Source organism: Lissotriton vulgaris, unplaced genomic scaffold (assembly GCF_964263255.1).
Source record: "Lissotriton vulgaris unplaced genomic scaffold, aLisVul1.2 SCAFFOLD_293, whole genome shotgun sequence".
Lineage (NCBI taxonomy): Eukaryota > Metazoa > Chordata > Amphibia > Caudata > Salamandridae > Lissotriton > Lissotriton vulgaris.
The window spans coordinates 265,764-283,789 of record NW_028254211.1 but is presented as its reverse complement, the minus strand read 5'-3'; the positions used below and the strand labels follow the sequence as shown (position 1 = coordinate 283,789).

General features: G+C 42.2%; 1 protein-coding gene across 1 annotated transcript; it reads right to left on the bottom strand.

Moving 5' to 3' along the window:
* Positions 1-1,576: 1,576 nt before the first annotated feature.
* On the bottom strand, positions 1,577-17,479 carry LOC147659639 (regulator of cell cycle RGCC-like). Its single transcript, XM_086951585.1, has 5 exons — positions 17,297-17,479; positions 14,867-15,037; positions 6,293-6,400; positions 4,652-4,714; positions 1,577-1,950 (listed from the first exon to the last, which is right to left on the bottom strand). Exons 1-5 carry the CDS (start codon positions 17,328-17,330, stop codon positions 1,943-1,945), a joined length of 384 nt encoding a protein of 127 aa, XP_086807711.1. The 5' UTR covers positions 17,331-17,479; the 3' UTR covers positions 1,577-1,942.
* Positions 17,480-18,026: the final 547 nt, after the last annotated feature.

Below are 18,026 nucleotides of genomic sequence, written 5' to 3'. Positions count from 1 at the left end.
TTGGAGCAGGGTTTCTGTATAGGTTTAGCATGTGCTGGCCGTAGGTGTATTATTCATATCATACTCCCTCGTTTTGAAGGTAGTTTGTTTCTTGGGATTGCAGCTTATCAAAACAGGTCTGTGAGAGGCATACCCACAGTGCTTAATTTGAGCCGGTGGTTTTTGGTGATCGGCACTGGTGCTTAATTATTGGCACCAGCACTTACGACAACTGCCACATGGTGGCGCTGTTTGTAGAATTTAGAGATGAGCTGGGCACCAATAGTTTATTACTTAAGTATGCATTAAAGACCACTAATACCTGCTGCCCAAGCTATTTTTTTTATAGCTTTCGGGCCTGGAATAGACTGAATTGTCAAACTTCTAGCAGTATGCTGATTAGTAGTTGTGTAGGTTCTGTCATTGGCATCGCTGTCAGGGGCAATGGGTGGTGCAAGTTGCAGAGGCCTCCGGACTAGAGCCCTGGCACTCAATTTTTAGAAATTAAGCACTGCATACACAAGTGAGGTATCAGAACGAATGGACTAAGAATAATGGAATTACTGGTAAATTGAAACATTCAGCTATTTGTGACACTGTTCTGGAGGTAACATTTAACACGGTTGCATTATGGAATTGGAAGCAGTACCTTAAAGGGTAAGTAATTTGATAAATGCATGATGGCTCGCAATCACTCCTATCCATACAAGCTGCATTCTGGAACTATAGCTGCTAAATAGATATTATGTCAACATGTAACAGATGTGAGCAGTAACCCCCCCACACTCCGCTCTGGAGTAAGGCCACCTGTCCAAGCTACTTTTACAGCAAGTTCAGGGTTGCACCCTCATGCCCAAATACAAAGTGGCAAAACCAATTAGTTGATTGACAACACTATGCAATCCTTACACTGAAAAGAAGTTAATTAACTGACACCACCAAGCAAGACTCATGTTTTCATTTAGTTAATTATCTGGATAGCGAATCTTTGGATGAAGTCACAGGAATTGAATTGTATTTTAGCCATTTTCTATTTGAACGCTAGGTAGTTAGCTAGATTTCCATGCTATATACTGGGTATGATTTCTCTTCGAGGGCGAGCACTGTTGCATGGGCAGACCACAATAGACCATTCTGGTCAGTGCATCTATGGAGTATCCATTTAGCTACAGCTGCCTACCCAAAGTATAGAGTCACTTGATGGATGCAGACTTAGGATAGGCTATTATGCTCTAAACCCCAGAGTCCTGCAAGTAATTCATTTAAGGAGATACTCCGGAGAAACAAAAAACGTTTATACGTTTTGCCACTATAAGTTAATCAGCCGCATACTTTGACACTCAGAGCTGTGATCCATACACTTCGCAGTATGTGGAGTAGTGAAGTGATCACATGAGCAGTACATTTATTTCTGTTTCTGCAACTTCTTACTAACTCTGCCGGCACCACTTCTGCATTCGTCCATCAATTAACTCAAATCTAGCATTCCAAGGTTCTGGTTTTTTTATTCCAGGATTTGCAGAGCCTACATTTCTGAATGAAGAGGGAACACCCCTTTTAAAAATAATGTTTATAAAAATACAAGGATACCAAAAAATAGAATAAAATCCAATTTTTATTTGAATACAAAAATATATTATGTGTGGAAAAAAGCATCAGTACAATTTCCATCTATATAAAATTACAAATATCTCCTTAAAAGCATTTAAATTATAAATCAAGTAAAAATAAGGCATTCAACTATTTAAAATGATCAGGTCTACCGTACAGTACACAGATGACTTGCATAAGAGCATTAGTTTTATATTCTGAAAATGAATATATAATTATGCCACATATGTTCTGTGTTTGCCATCGCCTTGTGTAATGGGAGTAGTAGCTTCCAGTATTTGACGTTAGTTGCAGTCTTCTGAAAGTCTGGCAGATTTGTATTTGCCACACTAAAGTTAAAATTCTGCTCTTCTCACATGCCTGTAAAAAAAGAATATAAAAAAAGGTTAAAACAAAATTGCCGCATTATGGCTTTCATGTGAAGCATCTTTCTACCTGTATAATATTGAAAACAGAGCAACGACTAGATGTTCCACAGCAAGAATTTAGATACCAAGAACATTTGGAAAACACCTGTATCTACATTAAGAACCTGCGGTAAAGGCAGAACCAGAGGTGAATCAAATCAATCCATTTAATTTTGTCCACCATAATGGCACATCACCCATATGAAGTCAATTGAGATGTCCTGCTATGCTTTAAGCAGCTGTTCTTGTCATTGGTGTGCAAAGAACATAATACAGCTCCCAAATGTCTAAACGTAGCTAAATAGCTCAAGGGATGCTCATTACTGAAAATCAAGGTAGCTTATAAGCCTTCGGAACAAAGGGAAGCCATTGTGACAACAATCATATTGGGAATATCTGGTTACAAGAAGTCATTGACACTTGTTGAGATGTGTGGCAAAGAGATGGTGAGACTGCATACATTGAGGTTATTGATTGGAAAACTTGTAATCAGCGATATGTAGTGCATTTACTGAAAGTGACAAACTGATATTTGAGCCAGGGACAAATTAATAGCCGATTTAGATTTCGGTGGACGGGTTACTCTGTCTCAGTGACGGATGTCCCGTTTGCCGAAATATAAATCCCATAATATCCTATGGGATTTAGATTTTGTATGGGATATCAGTCATCGTGACGGCGTAACCTGTCCACCGAAATGTAAATCAGGCCCATTGTTTAAAAAAAAAAAAAAATTTTTTTTTTATAGCTGATGTAAGTGAGCTAGACAAATCCTCCCACCTTTGTGGCTTTTGAGCAACTTCAACAAACTAATAAAAAAAAAGTATATATATTTTTTTGATTCCCAAACTCATTTGAAAAGTAAAACAGGGCTTCTGGGACACAAATACAAAGAAACACATACAGCATGCTTAATTGTAAATCAAACAGCTGAACACTTTCAAAATGCTGTGTTTTAATTGGCTCCTAGCAGGTAGAGACCCGTGCATATCACTAAACCTTTTTCTCCCAAACTGCTGCCTCGGGTGATCAGAGTTCTAACAGAATTAGAGCGTCCACCCAGCTCAGAGAATGTGGGTGCCCACTGCCCTGGTAGACAAGCTTTCAGTGCACACAGTTTTAGAATCATTCACTTTCCTGTACAGAAGGCTCATTGTGTACATGTAAACTGTTCTCTTCTGCTACATAGTCTTGAAATGAAGGAGCCCCAAACACACCTTTCTGTTTATATATTTAAAGTGTTCCAAGTTGGCGAAAATTAAGTACAGGTATGGAATGCTAAAATAGTACCCTCGTTTTGTCTGGCTTACAGGGTCACCTTAATAGGTTTTAATGAATTACTTTTGGATTTAGTCTTTGAGGTACACACAGTATTCGTTTTATACACAAATATATTTCCATGCATTTCGTTTTCTTATATTTAACTCAAAAATTATTTGAAGTTACTTCATAATCCTGCAGGAAAATGCAACTCCGACAAGACAAAAGAAAGTGGGAAAGGTAAAGAAAATATATAGGTGAATGTGCATATAGCAGTTCATTCAAAGGATAGGACTGCCCAATCGATTTTGTGAATTTTGCCCCAATATGTCATGGGGCTGATTTACAATACCAAATTATCCATATGGTGGGGGTTACCGAGGTTGGAGTTGGACCCTTCACCTCAGGCAGAGACTCCATCCCAGTCAGAGGGAGTGCCCTCCTCCTTAGATAATACTACTTTATTTTAAACAAAAGCCACAGATTAAGTAGGGCACTCCAGGATGCTCTTTGAGGGACAATGCTTGAATAAACTAGGACTGGCAACATTACTGTACATCTTTTGGAAGTTGAATCAGACACAGCCAGCCTGGTTCCAATAAAAGAATACAGATGCATTTTACATGCCTGGATTCATATTGTGCGTAAGTAATTTCTTTACCGCCGGTGAAATGTGGATCCTATCACTTAGAAAGTTGGGCTACAAAGCAGTTATTCTGGCCAGTTGGCTCTGCATATACTGCAGGGTGGGGATTTGTGAAATGACATTCCTATGCATTAAGGCGAGACATAATGATGTCTGTGAATAACATGTTGAACAGGACACATGAATTTGTATTACTATGGTGTTTAGAACCATTTTATATCAACAACTACGCTAAAACACCAAAAATCATAAGAAAAAATTGCCAGATGCTATGCCTATTGGCCGGCAAAACTGTAGATGCCCTATTGAATAAGGGAGCCACCCATTGGGATAACGCCATATGGTCAACACTCAACGTTTAAAAAAGTACTTTTCTCAGCAGGTGAGCTGCTTATATGCAGCTCAAGAGAACATTCAGCTGCCAGGTGGCGTCTGGCTCTATAAAGCTCTACTAGTTTCTCACTTGAGGCTCCAGGGCAGTCAAATACTTTGATGGACCCCTTGCAGTATTACTTACGGGGTGCTGGGCTTTCAAATAGTCACCAACAAAATTACACTAACACTCAATGCATACATAGTTGGGCCCTGGAGAACCGAGCGCCTCTAGTTGGTCTAGATAGAAAGACCAGAAATAATCGATGTTTAACACACCATGAATGGTAAAACCATTTCCAAACAGCCCACATGTTGCAGTGTGGTACTACCGAGTACAAATACACAAGAATGAAATTCAAGGCAGGGTGCTTACTTGCTAAAGTTCTGTCGAGGTCAGCAATAAAATCTTCCAGCTCTTTGGTGTCACCAAGCTTTGCTACAAAGAAAAAAAAAACAAGAGATGAGAAAACCATGTTGCTGAACAACAATCACTGTAAATAAACACATGGTGGAGGAATGGCACTGTGCAGCTGAATGGTCATGGTTTAAGAAACTTGCACTGAAAGTCAATCAAGAAGATAAAATATTGCATGCATTTGAGAGCTGAGATTGAATGAGTTGGGCCAATTCATGTGGACCTGCAATTCCAGTGCCCAGATTTAAGCCTAGTGCATTTAGCAGACTGAGCTAGAGGCCTTTCAATTAACAAGCACTCTTGTACCAACTCTACCGGCAAAACTAGTTGCCGGGACACCAACTAGTATCTTACTGGCGCTGCATAAAGCACAAGGAGGTGATGATCAGGTATTTAACATGAACAGAATCCTTTCTGTATCCCTTTCCAACTGTCCATTCGCAGCAGTCAACAAAATTAGAAAAAAATGTTCACTTCCGATAAGCTCTCGTTGCATGCTACCAGTTTGACAAGTAGCAGTGCAAAATCGAGGAGAATGTTCGATGGGGCGTATTCTGAGATTTAAAGAGCTACAAGAGTAAGTGATACATCCGAAACTCAGTTCAAATTTAAGTTTTCCTTTAAGCATACTATAAAATCAAGGCAACTGAACTCCTGATAAAAATGTGCTAGTGATTCTAAATTAAATTTCTGTATATCTAAAAGATTCAGTCCACCGAAATGATCAATGGGGAAAAAAAACAAAAAAATACAGCTGGGCAAAAGTAAAACGCGAAAAGGCATGCCACATCTCATTCGAACACAAAGCTTTTCTACTTTCAAGCAAAATGTAGATCTGAGAGAGGTGGGGGGTACCTTGAATGTTTTTACACAAGACAATCAAATCATACAGCACTTGTTAAGGAGTTAAAATATGCCTACAAATTCCATAGCTGGCCAAAATGTTCGAGCACATATTAGAAGTTGTGATTCTCAGTGTGTTTGCCATCTGAGAGATGGGTCTCGAACACAAACAATTATTCTTCAAATATACTGCACATGGGCACCCTTTGGGTGAAGGAGTGCTAAAAAAACAAAACAGTCATATATAAAGGTCTTAATTGTGTGGTTTCGCACCTGAAATAGAAACCCTTTTGGTCTCTAGTTCTTTAAAGAGCCACTATAAGCTGTAGTTCTAGGATTACTGGAAATGGAAGTATTGCAAAAGTAAAATGTTACGGTAATTGTTTCCGAGGTCCAACTGGGTACTTGGTTAAAATTGTTTCAACTAGTACTAGACTTTCAAGATTAGATGTATAGGGAACCTGGATTAGACCTAGTTTAGAGTTCAGCAGAGGGTATAAAAAGGCAGTGCCGACAACGTTTCACAATCATTGCACCCCCCAAAAAAACTCTGCCCCCTACTTCAGCTTTAAAGTTAAATCAAAAAAGTAAGGTTCCCTTCAGATGAAGTGTTCAATGCATGGGTGATTTGAACTTCGAAATGAAGTTGTTTGAGGTACACACGCAGATAGTTTGGGCGATTTGGACACAAACAAGAAGCGCGAATGCAACTTAAATCTATGTGCTCAAAGAAAATACATTGTACACATTCTGTACCTTTCCGGGGAGTCGTGGTTGGAGATGGAAGAGTTGGCGTGGAGACTGTTGGAGAGTTCAGTTTTTCGTCACTAAAGCTGAAGCTATGTCTGTAAAGGGAATCTGCACCTGTAAGGAGGAAGAACAAAAAGATTAAGTCCAAAAGCTAGCTGGAGGAATTCCAACCCCACACCAATCCCGCCGAATACAGTTTGCAAACCCACCCCCCCCAATTAAGAAGAGATCAACTGAAGATCTGCAAAAAAAATCTATACATGCATGGGACGCACTCCAAACTGTATTGTAGTTCAAACTTTTAGTAGTCCTTTGAAAATAGTATTATATTCCCATGTGTTCGTAGTGTTGTATTCTCTTCAAAACAAAATTAAAATCAGTCCAACAGACACTTATGCTGCCGTTTTGAGTGGTAGATGGAACAGTACCAGTGTATTACAAAAAAAATGGACACTTCATAACTACAATTGTGAAGGGTTGTTGTAACAAACTGTTTTAGCCAGCCACTACTGGGGTTTGCTCTGATGTAGACCCATATGGGCATGAAACGTGTTGCCTGGGCTGACCAGATGTGGGTTTTGTCGAGAAGATTGAAGAATAAACCAGTTTGAACGTTAATAATCCACTGTGTCCAAGTCTGTGATACAGTGAAGTTGAAAGTGAGGTAGGACACCCAGCATGCTTTAAGTTGCCACGTTACGTGCACTCAACTTATGTACATGTAAGCGAATCCAGCGAGACAATTTAAATGCATTGTGCTACATCTTATAATGCATCTGTGGATGTGATGTCCCATAACAATGATGCATGTCAAAGTAATTTGGGGGTAATGCCAGAAAGACGGTAACCATGCAACCCCTTTCAGCAGGGCTGTATTACAGAGCATGTTAGACCATGCTTTGTCAACAATCTATTTCGATAAAATAAGCAACCAGGCTTAACTAGTGGAAGCTGCAGTCTCCCATAAGCATGACCACTGAAACTATACAATGATGGTACTGTGTATTTTTCAGCTTAATTTGGATTTGCTTTAGTTGACATCTAATGCATTATATGCTTTGTAATGTATAACAAAAGTTTGTGTCTAGCGCGAACACACAAGTTACTCAAAACAATGCTACGTGGATTGTTTCTCAACAGAAGACCCTCTGCAAGGGTTAACTGGTCATCTTTCAACTGCTGATTGCTCTATTTAAGTGTTACACTGATACTAATGAGGTGTAACATGCCAAAATAACATTCACGTGTTAAAAGGACAAAATAATGAATACAGTCCTAAATTGTGCCACATTACTCCGCATAACATGCCTTTTCTTGCTGTGTAGTTAACCATGCTGCACAATTCCAGTGGGCCTACCAGTAGGCAAGGAGGGCAGCAAAATGCAAAGCTTTTGAAAGGGACAATCCAGTCAAAAGTCAAATTGTGGAAAATGGCTTCTCCTACAGGAAAGATTCCCTTTCTATCAGATTTCAAAAAATTGAACATCAGCGTACAGGTAGCAATGCATACAACTCCCCAGAGAAGCTGCGCAAAAACCTTCTCAAATACGCACACGCGGTTCAAAGCAGTGAACACAACACAGGTGGATCATAGATTGTGGTGGAAGCTTTGGGGAAATATACTGAACAATTTCTTGCATTGAACGGATAGAGCAGCGATTGTGCTCAGGATAAAATGAGAATTTGTGGGAAAAGGAGTTAAAGCAAGACCACAGTGAGTTGATAAAAATAGGAGTTTTCTGCCAGTGGGGGAACAAAATCCCAAACGATTTGTAATACATTTGAACGAGGAGAGTAGCTTGACTGAAAATCCTCTTGAATTGGAGAAAGTGTGTATGTGTTAATTGACACGTTAACGGTTGGTCCCCAATCCTGATATTCAACTCTTTTCCTACTGGCGTGCTTGGAACAAAGGCTCAGAAACTTCTAGATCAAGAGAGAAGGGAAGCAAGCATTGGGGAGGACAGTCTATGCCTTCTTACGATTTCAGTTTATTAATCTTAGCAACATTTAAGGCATGCACAGTTTGCATTTACACCCAAGTTCAAAGACTACAGTCACGTTGTAACTAATACGTAAAAAAAAAAATTCAACTAGGACTTTAAAGCAAATTATTAATTATAATGTTTAATTGCTGCATCAAGCTTAATGGACTTTGTGGATCAGGTTTTCCAAATAAACCTCTTTCAGACAAGCGAAGTAGTGAGAGTTGTGTGAAAGTACATTTATAGGAAACTTTTTTTTAAATGCCAACCGTACACCAGATTTACTGCCGCTGAGGTGATTCATAGTCTATCGCCCACGAATTACTCAGATGCTGCAGCTGCTTCACATTAAATTTTCCCCTTATGACAAACGTTTTGGAAAAAGCCCTTTCTACTCAACCACGAGTAACACATGTCAAATTACAAACTGTGGGCAAGACACTTTCCAACTATCATTTCTGGTAAACGTATAGTATTTCAGTGATGAAAATTAATATTTCTGAAATTATTCCAACGGTAGCAGGGACTAAGAAAAAGTGAGGTTCGCTACACCTTCCAGTCATTCGAAAATAGAAGCATTGTTACAGGGCTAAATGTCTACAGGTGGTGAGCACCAACATTCATCTGAGCACAGAATTATTTGCAGTTTCTCCCAGAGCAACATCGACAAAAGCACATATTAGAAAGATTTAAAAGGGACCAAGGAGGAGGAAGAGAAAGATAGGAAAACAGAAAAAAAGAAAGCTGGGATTAAAAATAACATGCAAAAGTGAGACAAAGAGGCAAGTGTAGGGTGGTAGAATAAATGGAAGTTTAACTAGGCAGCCTAGTTATTCGGTAACCCAGACAACTGGATGGGGGTACCCAAGAAAATCCCTAATCCCTTTAAGATTGTTTTTAAATACACACACATTAAGCACTGATCTTCTGGAACATGTCGAAAGCATGACAGATAAATATAACTTTGTGCTTTGTTCCATGTTCTATAATTGCTAAAATACCCTTCTAGCGTCACCGCTATTGAAGTGCCCCTGCAATTCAATCTAGAGAGAATTGGAGTCCTTGGAAGGAGTTATACATCTGGTAACCCAGTCAGGCTAAGAGGGGATTTAAAGTTAGAGCTGCCTAGGTAGACACATATGGCTGTCCAAATATTAAGCAGTCATATTGTGAAGTGGGGTACTTTCTTTGGAACATGCTATGGGTTGCCTCAGTTACTTGCTTAAGTTAGGTATAAAGTTATTTATGTATTTTACAATTGGGTTTGGTTTAAGTGCGGGGTGCAAGCGTGGTTGGCAGGACAAGCTAGTGGACAACTGGCCAAGAACTGGCCAAAAACTTCAAAGAAGTGTCACAAAAACCTGTCCCAGGAACAGTTTTCCACTGCGAATTATCACCTTGCATAGAAGTCAAGCAAGAAAATAAACTGGAGCGTTGGCTTTAGAACTGGCTCATAAAAAGAAAAGGTTAACTTGTTGGATGCTTTTCTGTTGAATATTCAGGACTCTGCGGGCGGAACAGTCTGGAAGAGTCATAGGTTTGGCAAAGACGAATGCACTTGGCAGGCAGAGCAGAGCGCACTGAGTGTAGCAATCCGAGTACAAGAGAAAAACAAATCCAGCACAGACTTGTGGAAAGAAAACAAAAACCTAGAAGTACATCTCAAGATGCCACGGTGGAGAAAATGATTATTAATAGACTCTGGCTGGGTAGAATAGGCCTGGGCACCAAAATATAAAAAGTGGACTGTGTAGTAAAAGTGCTGTCTGGCTGGTCTGAGGGCTGGATGCTACTGATATTTACTTACCAGTGAGAACATGTGGCAGTGAATTTCACAAGTTTCCTTCCCTAGAAAAAAAGTTACAACTATTCACACACCCACCCCTGCTCTTCTACCCACAAAGTGTGACTTGTCTAGTCACACTAAATGCATCCACAACTTGCAGTGCTGCTTGCTACTGCCGCCTAGACTCTAAAGATTTTCACAAAAACAGCCCACACGCAACCACAAAACCACCACATCACACCACACAACCAGAACCTCACACAAGCACAAACAGCTCACACACCAATCTCTCAGACTGGCCCATCAGACACTGCCAGCCTGCAGTTTAGGCCAGTCCAACCAAGTAAATAGATTCTAAAAAACACACACATTGAATTACACAAGGCCGATGTACAATTGGTGTGTTTCTTTAACAACCAGACAAGCTTTGCAGACAGAGCCGATCTGCTCGGGCTCACTGGCCAAAAATAAAGATGTAAGCTACTAGAGGGATTCAGAGTCAATTATGTCCAGTAAGCACTCCGCCAGCTTGGGCCCAGCTTCCCACAAGGATAATAACCATTGGCAAACACAGCCCATCCCACTGCTATGAAAAGCACAGCCTGTTTTCAGTAGCTTAAAGCTCTGGTGACGTGGCCATTTTTCCCCTCACAATCAACGCCCTTTAAGTTAGGTCAACAGTCCAGACACATCAGCAACCTTTTGCCCAAGGCTGGTTCGGAGGCAGGCGTAACTGTAAAATATCCACCAAGGTCCAGCTGTCTCATTCCCTTGCAACAGGGTGCACGCGAAAAGTGTAGGACACCACTATACGTCTGCCAAGGGCAAAAGCAGAAAGTGCAAGCACCAAAAATAGGGCCGGCTGTATGTGCCTGGCGCATGTTCATTCAGAGGTGTTTCTCAAATAACAGTAATGATAGTTTCAAGAGTCCCACAGCAGGGAGCCTTGTGGCATCGGGGCTTTACGCCCCTCAGAATGCAGAGTACACTCTAGAAACGGAAAGTCAGAACCATACAACTATAAAACCTGAAGTCAAATACCATCATCAATTAGCATACTAGGTTAAGAAAAAATATCTAACTCCGTTTGGGTAAAGGGTGCCTAATCGGAATGTGGAAAGGATTGAGATTATATAGAATATTATATTTAAATAAAATCAGTGGTTATTTTGTTTGGCACTTCCAAAGTCGGGGCTCTAAAAAACCCATAAATAAAATAAAAAAAATAAAACAGCCCAGGACGCTGGGTGCGAGACATCACTGCTGAAGCATTAGAAAGGGCACTCTTTAATGACAAGGAAGTTTTTCATTAGTTAAACCATCTCATGGCAGTCAACACCATGGGAGATACAAGTCTTCCTGAAAAACACCAGAAAGGGGCAACCCATCTCGAACAAAAGCCAAGCTTCCTTCAAACATTATTATGCAATGACAAATAGCAACTCAAGGGCACTTCCACAGCATTGCTTCCCTGATTCATTCACACACGTGGCAGTGTGCATAAACAGACACGCCCACGCTAAGCAGATGTCTTGACAGCTCGAAAGTGTAGTGTTTCAGTGATTGAGACGTTTGTAACTAAGCTGAAAATATCTGGCATCTTGTAAGTTCTACAAAAGACGTGTCCCTTATCAACAGCTACTTTATTAAATCTGTGGTTTCCCGGGCGAAACACTACCTACATAAAGTAGGTATTCACAGCTTTTTGAAGGCCACCCTCTCCCTCCCCCACCCACCATTTGTAACACCACCATTCCTACCCTAAAATTAGTAGAATGTAAAATTCCTCATACTATCAGAGTTCTTACAACACATTCTAAGCTAGGATAAACAAAAAAACACTATTCCAGATTTAAAAAGAAGCACACACCATTAAGTCATCAGCCAGGGGTTTAAACAATGCACAAGGATGTTTTATATAAAAACAAAAAAACGTTAAGTCACTTGGTCTCAAAAAGCGAAAATCAACTGTAGCTCTTGACATAGGCAGGGACTGGTTAAACCATTTTTGTTTGTTCAGTAACAAGTACTGTAACACCATCATCACAAGCACCTAGAGGAGGCTTACAATTGTGTTCCTGCACGCCATCACGGAAGAACAGAAATGACAAGCATACAACAGCAGGTTCTAATGAATGTCACATCAATCCTCCTTTCGACCTTCGGCTTAGCACTTAGTGGTGCGTACCTTAGGTGGAATGTCACCTGTTCCGCTTTCAGCCATGGGCGTCATTTGGAGGTAGTCGGGGGTCGCAGCTGTGTCCTCTAGCATGCTCCCAGCTACTCCTGGGACTTCCTTTGTGACCCCTGGCCTTAGAGGAGGCAAGTGTTTTGCCCCCTCGGAGGCCAGAGGTCGCAAATGAAGTGAAGGGAGCAAGCTTGGTCGCGGCTGCGACCTCCGACTACCTCCAAATGACGTCCATGCTTTCAGCACGAAATGTACGGAGGTATCTCGAGTAACCCAAAGCGAGAGCATGCTTCAAGTACACGTCAAACAAGATGCCGACAGAACCAGCCTTCTGCAAGCTTAAATTACGTCATTCTGAATGTCACAAATGTTGCTGGTGTCATGTGAGCCACACAGGTCTACATTACGTCACAGGGATTCAGTGACGAGTCACTTCAGCACCGCCAGGACTGCGCTCAAAAACCACCAGGTGCAGACAATAGTGGGCATGAGGGAAGCAGACAAACGCAAGGTGCCTTGTGGGTGAGACCATGAAAACAGGAAGGAGCAGTCAGTGCGCCCAAGACGGTCAGGAACAAAATCTTGATGCTTGTGAGATACAGGCTTGTTTCTTCCATACAGATGGCTTCATTGTTCGATGAGACCGCTTCTGCTCACTGGCTGTTTAATTGCTTAAGTGGGTTGTATTGTCTGAGGGTAGGTACCATCTGCACACGACATCAATTACCGGGAGTTCGCCTCTGTGGGTACCACCGCCCCTCGCCCCGTGTCTTGTAAAAACATCCTCTCCCTTCGAAGGCAACGTGTCCCCAATGGACAACCCATTCTAATCTGAGCAGGTGTTTCCCAACATTAGAGTTGTGGTCACGGAGGAAGGAACACAAAGGGTGTTATGACACCGCAAAAGGGAATGTCAATGCAAGGCAGAAGCGTTCAGGGGCAACCACTGCAGAGAGAAGTAGCTGCTTCAGGGAAAGTAGCTCACGCAAGCGCAGACCTAGACTAGCAGAAAGGCATCAGAGGAGTTAAAATGAGCTTAGACCACTAAGTCATATAAAACGTTAATGCCAAACAGCCAGAAAAATGGCACGCGAAATCTGCACATTAAAGATGTTAGGGGGGAAATCGAGTAAAAACACTGGCCTTTCAAAGGCGTGTGCTTGAAACACATGTGCTTTCAAGCAGGTTAAGTAGGGGCTGGACGCATCCATAGGACGACGTCAGCAGGGCCTTCAGCACAGTTAATACTTGTGTGCTAAAGTATCCACATCAGAGGTCTGCCAGTGTTTGGAACAAATAATGGGCTGGGCCGGGGGGGGGGGGGGGGGGGGGGCGGGTGATCCTCGGCTTTGACTCTAGAGCAAAACATAGAGGCAGTGAACATTTTTTTTAAAGTGGAGTGACTGACTTATGAAACTTTCTACCCATCACTTTAAAAGATGTAACAACCGGATCAGATGTGCTCATCTCTTGTCAGATAGTTTTCTATAGGTTCCCGATCCTTCTGTGGTCAGATTTATTTTAGAAATTTCAGTGCCCTCCCCGACTCCCAAAAAATACAAAAAGAACAAAATTGCTTTGTTGTACGTTACACTCTAGACAAGCGGTTACAATGGAAAGGTGTTCTTTATATTGAATGTACAGTATACAGTGCTATACTTGGCACGTATTTGTAACAAGTTATTGGTAAATCTAACCTGGCACTACTTACACTGCCCTGTAAGGATGAAAAGTAGAATTGAACCCACCAGGATTTGAACTTGTGATTCGGAAGCAACAGAACTCAGTAAGGAGTTCTTATTGGGGTTTACTCAAAAAAAACTAGAGTTCTGAGAAAAAGAAAAAACTAAGGTTTAAACTAATTAATCTTTCAGTGACTAGATAGAAAGAACACTTGGTGAATACATATAATATCAGACTAGCAAAGAATTGAATATAGACCTATTCCTGTGAAAGACTAGGGTATGTATGATACAGAGAGGATGTCACTTCTTGAGACTGCCTGGCATTTATTTTATAGGACTTATTTTGGTGTATCTATATCAACTAGAGTACTAATAAAGGAAACCCGTTTCCACAAACACTGGACAACATTCCAGTTAGTTTAAAACTGCATAGCACAACGGTTCAGCTTCCATCGCACGTATTCTAAAGTTAGAATTTGAATTTCTGGTGGTGGTGATGACAGGAGTGTGCTCATCTTAGCGCTGATGTTCAACAAAGCAGTAGTAACAGCAGTGCTTAATTTGAGCCGGTGGTTTCCGGTGCTCGGCACCTAGTTGTCAACTCCGGCACTTATGACAGCTGCCACATGGAGGTGCTTTTTGTGCAATTAAAAGAGGAGCAGAACAGGTGCCAATTAATTCAATTTACATTAAACTACTAATACCAGCCACCCGAGCCATTCTTATAGCTTTGGGGGCATCGAAAAGTCTGAAATGTCACACTTGCAGCAGTGTGATGGGTAGTAGTGTTTAGGCACTGTTGGCAGCGCTGGCTGTGGCAATGGTGGTGCAAGCTGTGGTGGCCTCCTGATGAGGGCCCTGGCACTTTTTTTTTTACACAAATTAAGCACTAACAGTTTGGTTGTACCATAGGTGAGCCCAATAGCCGACACTCACTTTCAGAGTCACTGATGCCGCTGTCACTGATGCTTGTGCTGCTTCTGCGCTTCATGGTCTGCAGGTGCTCATCATACTGAAAGTGTCGCTTCTCAAAGGGCGAGGAGAAGTCCTCCATCACGGCATCAAATTCACACAGAACCTGTTGCAGCTCATCGTCCTCTATGAAGGCTGTGGGAGTCAGAGCAGATGTTACAACACTGCAGAAAGCAACAAACTCCGACAAACAAAATACCAGAAAGAAGCCACCCAGGTACACATAGTCCAGAAAGAAAACTCAACCCTAAACAAAATGCTAGCAAGTGGCCACTCCAGCACCAAAGAGCATTCTCCCACACTTGTCACTGCTGTCAGATCAGGCATGGACAGTCACCTCAACTGCATAATTCTGACGGGAAGGGCGATGAATTAGCTTGCAGAAAAAAACCTTTTTTTAAATAAATACCAAAGCTGGTAAAATTGACACTTGGACTCACAGCCAGGCCAAGTTAGATCCAGAAACTGTAGGTGTATCAATAAAATACATTTAGCATCAGACTCGCAACATCATTATTTTTCATAAGGACTATGATATTACTGGTATTCCCCATAGGGATCCAATCCAGTATATTAACGGTATCTGACATTCCATGACGGACCATGAAATAATCCTGGCAGATGAGATACAGACAGGGGTGTTAAGCTTTACTGGAACAAACAAGGGGTCCCCCCCACACTTTCTTCAAGGACGTTATTGTTAGGAAGGCCACAGAACTAGACACTTGAACTGTCAGACTAATTTCCAGTCCTCAAATAAACATTTTAAAACCAGAACACATGGAGGCCATGTATTGCCAAGTGGGCAGCTCACTGGAATGACAGTCAATTAACACACTAGTAATTATTTGCCTCGGAAAGCCTAATTGCAGCTTGCATACACCTGTCAATGCCCATGTAGCATGTGTGCAGCGGTGGCCACAGGACGAAGGGTAGAAGTTTAAAGAGGGATGGTAAACACAAGGCCCATGGCGGCACAGGCATAAAATATAGGATACATCTGAGATCACCCAAAAGGAATAATTCTCTAGCAGAACACAGTATCTGCTCATTGTGCAACTACAAAACACTCATGACCCGCGATTAGCGTAAAAGGCCATTTCTTGGGGCATTGTTGCACATCTTAACTTTATTAAACAACAACATCAACTTTCTAATTAAGGCATGATCCCCATACATCACGCGGCCACTCACATCTCACACCAACTTACATTCCCAAAAAGTTATACCTTGTTCCCTGATCCAATCCTTACGTTCTTACCGTCTCCCCAGGCTCTCTTTCTTTATCTCCCAAACACCCACCTCGGAACTCACTCCTCACTCGACAGGTTCTGCACAATGGTTTTTCACCTGTGCTCCATTCTTCTTCTTCCCCCCCACCCCCGAGGGCGTGGAAGAGCCCACATGTGACTCTCCACCCCCAAGACTTCAGCCTATGACCCCTGCAACCTATCCTAACTTTGGCAAACAACGCTGTAACACCAGGACAAGTCCTCTGGTCCTGGAACCACCTCAAACTGTAGGGTGGGCGGGCAAGATTATTATTGGTACTAGACTTCTCACCCGGTGATGCACAGAGGCCGGAAGACGCAGATCACGCCTCTCCGGACTCTAATATGTTTATCCATGACCCCCCGCCCCTCCCCCGGTCCAGTTCAGTGCACTAATTCCCCTGGGGAAAGATAAGTCTGCAAGGTGCTTTTCCCCGGGGCCACCAGTATGTTGCATTAGAGTAAAGCTCATTGATATTGGAGACATGCGTTCAAAATCAGCACTGCTGCCAAAGTGTGCCTCCTCAAAGCCGAGTGTAAGAGTGTATAAACAGGAAACTGCAGTCGGCTTTTCACTAAGAGGACGTGCCCAATAATACTCCGGTACAAAAAGCGTACATTTTTAACACTTTAAAAACTTTTAAATACAGGTGCCCGATCACTCAACACCTAGCACTATTTTAATGTGTTCGGTACTAAACTGACCAACCAAGTTTTAAAATAAAGACTAAAAAGACCTGATTATAAAAAGGGAACGCACGTTCATTCACATCAAAATTAACAGTTGGGGGCATTTTAAGCGGGACATTTAAGGAGGTAATGTGCTCCCCTTTCTTCATCACAAAAAGTATTTAGCTTTTTTAACGTTGTCTCTACAAAGAAAATCACACGTATAGTAATACGCTCGCTCTTTAATATTCTCAAAGATATCAGCCAATGCATATGGAAAAAGTAAAATGTAAAGGCACCCCGATCAGCGGGAGCAGGCGGTGGGATAGACAATCGGCTCTTTGTGGAGCTTGAAGTGATCCAAGTATGATGCAGTTGCCCGTTCGATTCGCTAATGTTTCGCGGATGCTTGTGCTCTGGGATGCTAGAACGAGAGATGCAAGGGCTCACTCACCTTTCCCTGCGGATTTCACCTTGGGGGACTTCATGGCACCTTCCTCGCGGTCCGTGTCGAGAAGAAAAATCAAAGTCAAGTGCGGAGGTAAGCGCCCCCTAGGTGCAGGGTTCAGGTGCCGGCCTGCTCTTGGCTCCTGCTACAGTTCCCCGCGCGCACCGCTATCTGAAGTCCGCAGGGCTCGAGACGTGTCTTATAGCACTGAGCTCTTTCACTGGCGACGTCATGGGGGCGGGGCTCTAGCGGCAAGCACAGCTACTTGGAATGCCTTCTCCTGCGCTTCATTCCAACTCGTGGCCATGTTAGGGTCAGGCGAGATGCGGCTCCTGGGAGTAAGAAAGGATGGAAGTAGAGAGGCGTCGGAGATTGGTGGGGCGCCTCGAGGCATATCACCGCTGACTTCGGAAAGACCACACAAGACATTAGATGGCGAAGAGGCGGAAATGAAGGAGAGAGGCTGGTCCAAACATGAAAGAAAGCAGTCTTTGAGCAAGTTGAATAATGATGCCTGCTTCCAATAATGCCCGCAAGAGGGCAGCAGAAGACTCAATATCGCCTTCTCAAATCAGACGTGTGCTGTTTATCGCATCTCAATAACAATACCTAAGGGTTCATTATTAACGCATGCGACAAATAAAGCCTATCAAGAGTTTTTGGGGTTTTACATGCGGATTTTGTTGGTTACCGCACTAATTCCTCATACTTTACCTTATACCTTTAGCCTATTAAA

Coding starts and splice junctions, on each gene's coding strand:
- LOC147659639 (XM_086951585.1), bottom strand. CDS start 17,330: ATGAAGTCCCCCAAGGTGAAATCCGCAGGGAAAG. Junction 15,038..17,296: donor GGTGAAATCCGCAGGGAAAG/GTGAGTGAGCCC, acceptor TGACTCCCACAG/CCTTCATAGAGGACGATGAG. Junction 6,401..14,866: donor CGGCATCAGTGACTCTGAAA/GTGAGTGTCGGC, acceptor TCCTCCTTACAG/GTGCAGATTCCCTTTACAGA.